The sequence below is a fragment of the Poecilia reticulata genome, chromosome 14 (genome assembly GCF_904066995.2).
Source record: "Poecilia reticulata chromosome 14, P_reticulata-male-v2, whole genome shotgun sequence".
NCBI classification, from domain to species: domain Eukaryota; kingdom Metazoa; phylum Chordata; class Actinopteri; order Cyprinodontiformes; family Poeciliidae; genus Poecilia; species Poecilia reticulata.
In genome coordinates this window covers 26860965-26872984 of record NC_088843.1, presented here as the reverse complement: position 1 = coordinate 26872984, position 12020 = coordinate 26860965, and the positions used below count along the sequence as shown (strand labels likewise).

The following is a 12020-nucleotide window of genomic DNA, read 5'->3' as shown; positions in this document are numbered from 1 at the left end:
TATTTTAACTGCTGCTATTTTCTATGCAGTTTAAATCCCACTCACTTTCACTGACAAATATAATTCAAATTCTTCATATAATTATTTTTATAAATGAAATCTGTTTGGTTAAATAATACGAGGAATATTTATATTCAATAAATAACATATGAAAAGGAATTACACATACTTCTTCATTACATTATTACGACGGAGAACGATGGCAGAAAAAAATTAATTAATTACGAAAATAAGTGTGAGAATAAAGTAGAAATAATATGAGATTATGGTATTATAAGAATTAAGTAATTTTACGACTTAATATTTATATTAACTATAATATAATATGACTGTCACATTATTTTCGAAATGTGACAGTCATAGTGTCATAGTATGAGAATTATTATTCTCATATTACTTTTCATTTATTCTCGTAATATTAATACTTCTTGTCATTTTATTGTTGTTTTCTTAGCGTGGCCTTACTCCGTCGTACATTAAGCATATTCTGTATTAGAATGTTTTGAATGATGTAATATTACAATTTTATCCACTGGGTTTTCTGAAGTTCACAGTCATTGTGGAGTTCTACAGCATGTCATTATCCTCTGCTGAGAAACTTTATGGTACTGATTTTTTTCCCAGAAGAACTTGATAGCTGCCCAATCTGCTAAAGGTACCAGAAGCTGGTGCAGTGACCATGGTGTTCCTGTTCTTGACTGACCAGCAAACTGATCTGAGCACTGAAGAAGATGAGGAACACCAGAGCCATGAAGATTACTTGAAGACAATTATAAAACCAATTTTGTCTTCCTGAACACCTTTTGAGTGCATAGAAATGAGTATGCCATTTCGTGAACAATATATTTTATATTGATCTTATCTATTATTAAAATTTTGTGAGACACTGAAGCTATAGTCATAAAAATTACAAGAAATAAAGGCTTGAAGTATTTCACTCTTTGTAATAAATCTATATAATGCATGATTTTTACTTTCTGAAATAAATGGGAAAAAACAGAGCTTTTTCAGGATATTTACATTTGAATATCCTGAAAAGTTCAATATTTTTTCAATATGATATATTGAAAAAATATATCATATTGAAGTTATGTTACAACTTTATTCTCCAAATACACTTTATTTTCATATTATAACAATATGTATTATTTAATATAGTATTATTTTGACTTTATTCTCGTACAACTATGCGAGAATAAATGTTTTTAGATGTATGTCTAAAATATACACGTTTTTAGATGCATGTTTTACATATACATTCATAACATATCTACCTTTTAATATTTTATTAATAACTTGAATTAAGGTATTCAATTATGAAAAAATCTCTTATTCAATAAAGGAATCTGCCACATACATGTGCTCAAGTACAAATATCCTACAAAACTTGAAGGCCTCATAGAACAAAACTTGAAGGCCTCATAGACATCACGATATCAGTAAAAGGATGTGAATGTTTACAAATTTGACTTGAAGTGCTGTCTTAAATTAAATAGAATATCAGTTTCGATTTGAAACTGAGGTTGGACTGATTAAAGTTTTTCCACCTGCATGGGGTAAACACGGAGTTAGAGCGCCATCTAAAGGCAGTTTAGTGCTTCACAGGAAACTGGACTTTATACTAAAATCTATCAGGAGTGATTCTTTTTCTACAGCCATAATTGTCAAGAACTTCCACAAGATCATCAAGGTCAACAGCAGAAAAATTCTTAACTGCCTCCCTCAAAACTTCACATTCTTGGCTGCTCACAAACTGTAGAAAATGTGCTTTAAGATCGCGGTAAACGTTACTGAAAAGCACCTGTTCAAGAAAAGGGATTGCAATTTTATTTGGAAAATACTGACAGTCTTGGTAGCCTTTCAAAAGGATTCGCCCAACTGCCTTCCATTTTTCAGCGGTAAAGTCATGACGGATGAATGGCACTTTCACTGTTGTACCAAAGGTGCATCGCTCATATAATTCATTCCAGAAGCAAGTGAGAACATCTCTCAGTAATCCTGAGCCAGTGCCTGCTTCTTCTGTGTTGTCTGGAAGTATGCACTTTACATTCAGTGTTTTTCTCATAATTTCTTCATCAGAGAATGCAGTAATAAGGTCATGTAGAGTGTCAGCATAGCGTACAGTGATCATGATTGCATCTTCTGGATTTGCTGGACTGGGGAACAACAAAACCCTCATAGATTAATGTGTCGTCTGTATCTTTCTCCTCACCCAGAATTGGACCAAAAGTAATTTCTGAATCATCAAAAAGTTCTGAACTATGTAGTACTTCAACAGAATTACTCCAGACTTCCACCACCTGCAATGGATTAAATTCACTGCTACTGCTTTCCAAGACAAATACGACTTCAGATGTGTCACTGTTATCTTCTTCTGGATCTTTTGGTTTTGTTGCAATGTAGAAGCGTAACATTGACAGTCTTGCTGCTTCATACATTTTGCCAATAGTCAGTCTTTAGTAAGGTGGCTCTGTTTAAAGTCCCAAACCTCAAACTCAAAATCTGTTTCAGGTCCCTTAGGCGATGTGCCATCAGGAAAAAAAAGGGTCTTTCCTTCTTGAAGAATGTCTTTTAATCCAGCATCAGTGGCCATTTGAATTTTTCTAGTGCCACCTGTTCTTTGCTCTCCTGTGCCTTGCTCTCACCTGTTTGGTAGTTTTTCCATCATTATGTATCCATCCAATCTCAACATTTTGTTTTCCCCTTTGCTTCTTTGTCTGTCATGTCTGTATTGTCATGTGTCATTGTCTCCTTTGGACTTTCCTTTCTGTTCTTAATTTTATCACGAAGCTTTTGAAGAAGTCCTTGTTTTCTTTTGGATAAGGGCTGTTTGCGTCTGCAGTAGTTGAAAACAGCAATTCTGTCTCCATACGAAGGTAGGTACCCAGATAGCACAGAATGATTGAAACAACATTGAATCAATGTCAGCCAGAAACATTGAATCAACGTTGAAAGTGGTCGGTCACTTGTATGTTGAATCAACATTAGGGTTTCAACCATAACTGACATTATATCAATGTTGATTCAACCGTCATTTGCATGTCAATGTACATGCATATTTGTGTTGATATTGCATTGAATCAGTTAGGAATCAACATTGATTCAACCTTCATCTGAATGTGGTTCTGCACACATATCTGTTTATTTTACATTGAATAAATGTTGATTCAACACTCATTTGACTGTGGATCTGCATGCATATTTGTGTTGATTCTACATTGAATCAGTCAGGAATCAAATTGATTCAAACATCATCTGAACGTGGATCTGCATGCATATTTCTGTTGATTTTACATTGAATCAGTTACGAGTCAATGTTGATTCAACCTTCATCTGAACAAGGATCTGCACACATTTCTGTTGATTCTACATTGAACTAATCAGTAATCAATGTTGATTCAACCATCATCTGAATGTGGATCTACATGCAGATTTGGGTTAGGTTAATTAAATAAATAAATACATAACTCTGCTACACTAGCATATCAGCTAACAGCTAGAAAAAACCCAAAACATGTACCTTCGTAGTCAAACTGGTGTCAATCAGCAAGGAATTTGTCCAGTTTAGATTATGGATAGATAGTGGATGTTAGGATGTTAAACAGATGTTGTTTGACGTCTTGTGAAAAGGGTCTATAAGGCTCACACCTGGAGGACCACAGCGCAGGCATTCACAATTGATCTGCACACGGATCGTTCTCTTTCCTGTTTATTGAACAATAGAGAGCTGGACATAGAAGGCAGCCCACCTCATTAACATAACGATGCAGCGAGAAAACAATACAGAAATAAATACAGCAAACGGAAAAGGGAGAAGCAAAAAAAAATCAAAGCAAAGTATTTATGCTTTTATTTATATATTTATTGTTTTATTTATTATTATGTAGTATATATATTTTTATTTATTTATATATTTCTACTTTTATTTTTATATTTATTCTTTTATTTATATATTTCTACTTTTATTTTTATATTTATTCTTTTATTTATATATTTCTACTTTTATTTTTATATTGATTCTTTCATTTATTATTATGTTGGATATATATTTATTCTTTTATTTATATATTTATTCTTTTATTTATTATTATGTCAGTTTTTGTCCTCCATAACAAACATGCTAACAACTAGCCATAACCGTTCGGATTTAGAGACCAAACTATCTCATTTGATTTACTCGCCTTTTGTTCTTCCAGTAGTGCAATGGAAGCTTCGGGAACTTAAAAAGTCACTTAAAAATCAGACATCTTTCTCCAGAACGTTAGTTAGCTGTCCGCCACAACTCGCATCTGTGGATCTGAAGCTGGTTGCTTGTCTGGGCCACTGATTTTTTTATTTAATTTTATTTTTTACTTTTTTCCCTCTGAATTCGGAGATTTTTTTCTGAGCTACTGAAAAAAAAATTCTGTCATTTTTTCTTTTTTTTTTCCTTTTTAATCCTCTTCCGTTGATTTTAACGAGAGTTTCTTATATAATTTTTTTATGTGGAGAAAATCCTCAGAAATGTTTAAATGTTTAAATACCGCAATACTATATTTGCTCAGCAGGGGGCGCTGCTGGCCTGATGCAGATGTGACAATCAGTGGACTGAAGTTAAAAAACAAAACATTCTCCCAAGAGTGACCAGTTCTGATGAGCGTAAGGAAAATAATTAACGGAAGATGGACAATATCTAAAAGTTGTATTTTTCATAAAAGGGTTAGGGTTAATATTTTTCTCTTTTCTGATGTTTTATTCATTTATTTTTGCATGATTTTGGCGGTGGTTCCCTTGTTTTATTATTATTATTATTATTATTATTATTATTATTATTATTATTATTATTATTATTATTATTATTATTATTATTATTATTATTATTATTATTATTATACAATCTTACTGCAGCATGAGTTAAGCAGAACTGAAGCATCTTCTGAAGCAAATGTGTGAAAGACATTTTAAGGAAAATTTCTGAATGATTTATTTAGCAGCTAGAATCATACATAAAATTAATTGAAAAAAATAGAGAATGATAACAATAAAATCTGTAAAATATGCATTTGTGTGCTTTGAAGTCATTTTGTGTTTAAATACACGTGTTTGTACGTTTTGTATAAATCTACAATCACAGTACACAAGTAAAAATAAAAACATTTTAAAGAATATTTTTAAAATGACTTAAATTTATACACTCCAGTATCTTATCTTTATTAATACAGCAAAATTATTGCTGTTGTATGTCTGTGTAAATACTTCACACATTAGTTTTTAAAGACTTTAAATATATAGTTATACAACTTAAAATCAACAAAACATATGTTTTTAAAATATTTTTTGAATACAAATAGATGTAGATTTATATTTTGTTATAATAAATTATAACAACATTTTTAGCAAATTGAAAAATTTGCTGAAATTAAAGAGATAATTAAACAACATATAGGCATTTGTTCCATCAAAAATAGCTTAATTTAAATAACTTGAATATATTATCATTTACTTATTATTTTAGTATAATTAAAAATTAAATGAAGTAACAATTATGTTTGATTTTTAAAGCAGATAAGAGCAGATAAGTCGAAATAATAAATACATTAATTAAAACAACAAAATAAAAGTAAAATTTAACATGTAAATTTTTCTCCATCCATTTTCCTGCACCCTTGTCCCTTGGTGGGGTCAGGAGGGCTGCTGGTGCCCATCTCCAGCTGGCGTGCCGGGCGAGAGGCGGGGTCACCCTGGACAGGTCGCCAGTCTGTCGCAGGGCAACACAGAGACACACAGGACAAACAACCATGCACACACACACACACACACACACACACACACACACACACACACACACACACACACACACACACACACACACACACACACCAAGGGGCAATTTGGAAAGGCCAATTAACCTAACAGTCATGTTTTTGTATTGTGGGAGGAAGCCATAGTACCCGGAGAGAACCCACGCATGCACAGGGAGATGCAAACTCCATGCAGAAAGACCGGCGGCCGGGAATCGAACCCAGAACTTGTTATAATAAACAGAGCAGTTGGTAGAGCTGTTGCAAGGCAACAGCTCTACCAACTGCGCAGCCCGTAAATTTTTCTCATTGATCAAAATTCTACTCTTTTGTCATCACTTTTCTTTAAAAAATTCTTCATACTTTGTGTTGCTGATTGAAAAATCATTTAATGTTTTAAGATTAAATTCATAAACATAATCTTTCATGAGTTAACGGATTGCCCAGTGGAGCATTTTTACAGGATGTTTTATTTTCACGGGCTGGATTAATCAACAGGTGTTTTATTTTGAAACCGGAAGCATTTGTTAGTGAACGCAGCCAGCTTAATGGCGGTGCACCGAAGTGATCTGGACTAAGGGAAAGACTTTACCGCCGCAGCTCCCATCCGTTTCCCCCCACTTCGAGCGGAGCCTTTAACTGGACAAGCGGGAAGTTTGCACCGGATTTACGGGATTTAAGCCACCGTGGAGATTCTCGGTACTTCTTTGTGACACGCTCGGGGCGGCTCGGAGTATCTGTCCCCCCACCCCGCCTCCTCCGCTGGCTGGCTGCTAGCCTCGGTTACCGCTGATCAACATGGTGGCCTGCTGGTGAGGAGAACCCCGGAGCTCCGTGAGGGGGAATTTTCAGTAACCCCATCCGCAGCCCGAACCGTTTGCGGCGGCAGACACCAAGGCTCCCGAGACATTACCTTCCCGGTGGTGGTTTTATCCGGGTGTTTGTTTGGTTTCTGTGGCTCAAACGGTGGTTTTGTGGTCGTTAAAAGAGCGTGTTCTGTGGACCGTGGGTAATTGGAGTTAACCTGAAAAAAGTTCCCACCAGACGGCCTGAAAGTTTCCCGACAAGTTTGAAACCACACCGGAAAACCGTGAAGGATTAACTTAAGCATTTTTATTTTTATTTTTTTTAATGACGGATGCTGATGATTTGGTGAGCAAGTGCAGCCTCCTGGACCACGTCCATCCTCTGAAATCCTTCTCATTTTTAAGGTTCTCTTTCTCTTCCTTTGTATTATTATTCTGGATTATGGCATAATCCGAACCGCAGCAGGCCTGCTGATTTGGAAGTAAAGATCTGTTTTTTTTTTTTTTTGGTTGATGATGGTGGTGGTGATGACAGAGAAAAGCGATGGTGTCCCTTCCTTATGATTCTGCCTAGAGAAGAGTTCATTACATGGAGACTCGCCTGACATGCCGAGGAAGGAGTTGCCACTACCACACGGTTGGGAGGAAGCCAAAGACTTTGATGGGAAAATTTACTACATCAACCACATTGAACAGTCCACCAGCTGGATCGACCCTAGAGACAGGTAGGACAGGTGTTTCTGACCCTTTACCTCTGACAGGTGGCCCTCAGGCCCTGATAAGGCCACAGAAAACGACCACATTCTGTCAATCCCAAACCTTTTTTCTCCTATAATGCTCTCCTAATCTCCTGAAGCCGTCCTGTTCAGCAGTTCTCCAGACTTTATGGAGAGATTTTAAGTTTGTCACCCATTTCCAGTTCAGTTTTCTATTAATCATGTTGCAACCACAAATTCCAGTATATTTAATTGACATTTTATGTGATTGTGTTATAATATGACCTAATCAAAGTTCATGAGATTCTGTGCCTCTCCAGCCAATATGAACACAAGGAACAACTTTGACCTGTTGCATAAAATGCCAACAGATGACAGTGAATAATGTATTGAAACGTGACAATATGTGAAGAAAGCTCAAAGATTGTGAATATTTGTACCAGCAGCCTTAGACACAGAGTCAGTTTACTCCAATTTTTTTTTTTACGGAATTGATGAGCTAGTGTATTTTAAAATTGATGCGAAATTATAATAACGTTTAATACAATTGAGGCAGAGATGGTGTGAATGAAGCCTTAAAATGTTGTACATTTACTGAAACTACAAAAATAGGGCTAGAAATTATAGAAAAAGGTCACAGCAAATACTGATGATGGAGACACAAAGTGGCAATAAAAGAATTCAAACAGTTTCTAACCAAAATTGTTAAAGTTGAAATTCAAGGTTTCAATTACTCTTTAAAAATTACAATATTTTTCAAGGCCAAATGCTTTTTTTTTCTTCTTCCCACAAATTTTTTAGCAAGAAGGGGAATATATATATATATAACCTATAAGACCTATATTATTCTTAAAGAACCTGATTCACATTTTGAATTAAAATTAAAACCAGTTAGTAGAAAATGACATTTATCTTTTGTGTTTTCTTGCCTCCATTTCCCTGCTTCTGCAACATATTTTCTCATTGGGTCTGGATACCAAAACGTTCAGTTTGGTATGAGTTTAAATTGAAAATATTACAAAAAAAATGCAGATATCAGACAACAAAAGTCTGTCAAGAACTTATTTTATAGTTTTTTTTAAATTGATTTGATGTTGACTTTTGTCCTTCAGTTCCTGCAGTTTGAGCTTTAACAGAGATGTTTGATATTTACTTTTCTTGCTAAAGTTGTCATCATTTGTTTCTTCCTGAGCTCGACCCAGTTGTTGGTTTTTTTGTTGGTTCGAGTCACATTTCTGCAGTGGTGGGAAGTAACGAAGTACAAGTATTTCATTACTCTACTTAAGTACAATTTTCATGTATCTGTACTTAAGTAGATTTAATAATGGGTACTTTCTACTTTTACTCCACTACATTTTACAGTAAGTATCTGTACTTTCTACTTCACTACATTTATACAAAAGTGTTGCGTTACTCGTTACATCCAAGTCGCGTTACTCTTTTTTTCCGTTAAAATGTGAAGTTCAGAGATTTAAGGTTGCGCCGTAAAATCTGAGCAATAACGTGACATCTGTTGTCACCCATCGCCTCCCCCTTTACTCGCACACGGAGCTCCAGACATGCGCAGTGGTTTCCTCTGAGCGGGAGGAGATGCCCGTCTAATCGTCAGTAATATAATAGCGCTGCATAAATTGATATGGTGACATGTAAAATCAGCAGCGCTTTGCTTTCACAGACAGTGGGGACTTCGTCCAACTTTTAGCGTCACTTGGAAGGAAAGCTTAAGGAAAGGAAAGATCTGTGTAGGCCTGTCGTGATAAACGATAAATCAATTAATCGGATGATAAATTAAACCTTTCGACCTCATTTTAATTATCGTCTTTATCGTCTCTCCGGCCTTTTTTCTTTCTGTTGATGACAGTGAATGAAAATAGGCTCAGCTCCGGTGCTCTCCACTAACCCTCCCTAACTAATTTCCTTAGTCTAATGTGCAGTGGCGCAACTACACATTATTCAGGTGGATGCGAACATAGATCGGTGCCCCCCGAACGTCACTCACTCTCTCTCTCTCTCTCTCTCTCTCTCTCTCTCTCACATACATACATACATACCAAACATGCTAATATACATTGTGGACTACCAGACTGACAGAAAGTTTTTGCGTCAGGACTCGGGGGGAGGTTTTCTGTCAGTGGGGTATCTGTACAGGCGATGTCAGGTATCCTGATCGTGTTTGTGGAACTAAAATTCACAGATTTCCAAAATCTGAAACGGAAAGCCTTGCTTGGATTAACGCTTGTGCACGACCGCATTTGCAGCTCAACCGTCATAGGATCAATAAGAACAAAGTGTCTGCTGGCGTAAGTATTATTGCTTTGCTTTCTTTGTGTTTAGTGAACGAAAAAAATAAAGTCAATAATAAACACATCCATTATGAAAACCTTTTAGCCAAGTACAGCATAATGGCAGTATCGATACAACTTCTACATCCTGAAGCATGTCTGTTACAGCCTTACATTAGCTGAACAGATCAATGCAATGTGTACCGTATCTGACATACATTAAAGATTTTATTTCACCTGAAAAGGCTTTTTACTAAACTGTAATCGTGTTAACCATGCTAGCTTTTTCTAAACTGTAATCGTGTTAGCCACGCTAGCCACGTGTATCAGGCGTAGGCACATTCGAACCCTCTAAACCATGAATGCCCGACTTACCCAGCCTTGCAAGAACAATAGGCATCAGTGATTTTGTCCACAGCTATATTTATGCTGAGGGTCTGAGGATCTGCTGTTTTCCTCATCGACTGGTAGCATTTAGCTGCAACTCCTACAATGTTAGAGGCATCGCGTGGCTAAAACATCTTGATGTCGTCCAAAAAAGAAAAAAGATGACATGAACTTCTTGGTTCCCTTGTCCATTGTCGTGGCTGATATTTTGTGAAAATCCAGCAGAAATGCTAAACTAATCGACTCAGAAATACTCTGCAGAGTCAGTCGAAACGAAAAATCCCATAGAACCTAAGCTCTGCGAGGAGGTTAATGTGAGACATGAAGTCACGTGGGACTTTCGAGGGGCATTTCTGGGCGGAGCTTGGTAAGGTCCATGTCCCCTGGACTTTGGGTTGCGGCCATGTCAGCTGTTTGGCATTCCCCTCCGTAATTTCCCCTCAGAAAGCACAGAGAAGAATCCGTGCTTTGTGATTGGCTACCTGTCACATTTAGCGTTAAGCTCCCAGATGGGGAAAACCCCTGATTTAGATCGGAGCGGCCACGACGATCTACCGGATCACACCACACACTACAGGACGATCGGTTAGATCGGCCAATGATCTACGATTGTCATAAGGGGGAAATAGGGGCAAAAAATGGTGTAGTGTGAACTACTGCATTAGGTAGTCGGATTTGCCCTTTTACTCTATTTAAATCTAGTGATTACTGAAGGGCAATATACTATACAGACTTCATAATCTGCACTCTTTTGGTTGAATGCAGTATTTATTTCCACTTTGGCTTTATGTTGTTTAGTTTTTATTCAAGTAAGTTTTTTGTTAATGGAGACAGAGAATCCATTTTATTTTTGTTTTTGGTTATTTAGTTTAGCAGTTCCAGTGTTACGTGTTCTTTTGAAAATAAGATGTATCTATCAGGAAATCGCATGTATTAGTAGTCATTTCCATTAACTCGGTGTCAAAAGGTCTTGAAACAATATTATCGTTTATCGCAATCATTTTTTAGACAATCGTCCAGCAATATTTGTTATCGTGACAGGCCTAGCTCCGTGTTAGATAGCTGTACAGAGACACATGTTGCATTTGCAATGAAAAAAGTTGTCACTCATGCGCTGAATTATTGTGTGGAGGTGTTGACTGAGTTGACGCAAATTTGGGACAAGGCTGTGACCCTTGTCCCATATTGTCATATCAATGCATACAAAGTCTGCCTTGATATGACATTCAGGAACGATCCGATTCTTCTAGACGGATCTTTACTGATTAAATTCATTTCAGCTCTAAGTATTAAATATCTAGTTTTTTTATGGGAATGTGGATCTTTCAGATCAATTTGAGAAGCAATTTTGATAAGTAAAAGTAAATTTTTTTTTGTATCACGGGTGCTGGTCTTGACTTGGTCTTGAGTTAGGTGGTCTTGACTACAACTCTGCTACTGGCTCCTTGGTTGCCTGTCCTCTCCCACCCACCTTCTTTCCATCCCCTTTCTGTTGGATTTCTTTAAAAATAAATGCCACTAGTGGCAAAAAAAAGTGAAGTTCATGCTATGTTAGGAGTGTAGACAAGATGTTTCCATCCCTGAAATTGATGCATAGAATCACATATCTAAGTCTAAGCTATGTTACAGAGAGTAAACACAATAAAAACATGCTTTATCTGTGGCATTGTTCATTAAAATGGCACATTTCTAATGTATTAAAAAAATTAAATACAATCGGTACACTTAATGATATTAGCGATTAGGTAATGCATTCAGCAAGTACTTTTACTTTTAATACTTTAGTATTTTTAAAAGCCAGTACTTTTTAACTTTTACTTAAGTACAAATGTTAATGTGGCTTTTACTTGAGTACATTTTTGTCTTAAGTAAATTTTTTGAGTACTTTCTCCACCACTGCATTTCTGCACTCCACATTTCATTGGAGAGCACATACTCAAAGAACTGAACGCTGACAGGGACATCTTCTGTCTGAATCGGGATGCAAACATAATGTAACTGGGACAAAGTATTCAGAGGAGTGACTGTAAAATCAGAGGCTGTTTGGAC

The 12020-nt window shown here is 36.2% G+C and overlaps 1 protein-coding gene across 4 annotated transcripts in view; it reads left to right on the top strand.

Moving 5' to 3' along the window:
• The first annotated feature begins 6241 nt into the window (after positions 1 to 6241).
• Positions 6242 to 12020, top strand: part of wwc1 (WW and C2 domain containing 1) — a 51430-nt gene continuing 45651 nt past the window's right edge. Inside the window, exons 1-2 of one of the 4 annotated variants that reach the window (XM_081615242.1) lie at positions 6242 to 6991; positions 7161 to 7311. In XM_081615242.1, the coding sequence (XP_081471368.1) occupies positions 7193 to 7311 (119 nt within the window). In that variant the 5' untranslated portion in view covers positions 6242 to 6991; positions 7161 to 7192. Of the gene's footprint in view, positions 7312 to 12020 lie in introns of all 4 variants that reach the window. The other 3 variants (XM_081615241.1, XM_081615240.1, XM_081615243.1) reach the window with 3 other exon arrangements.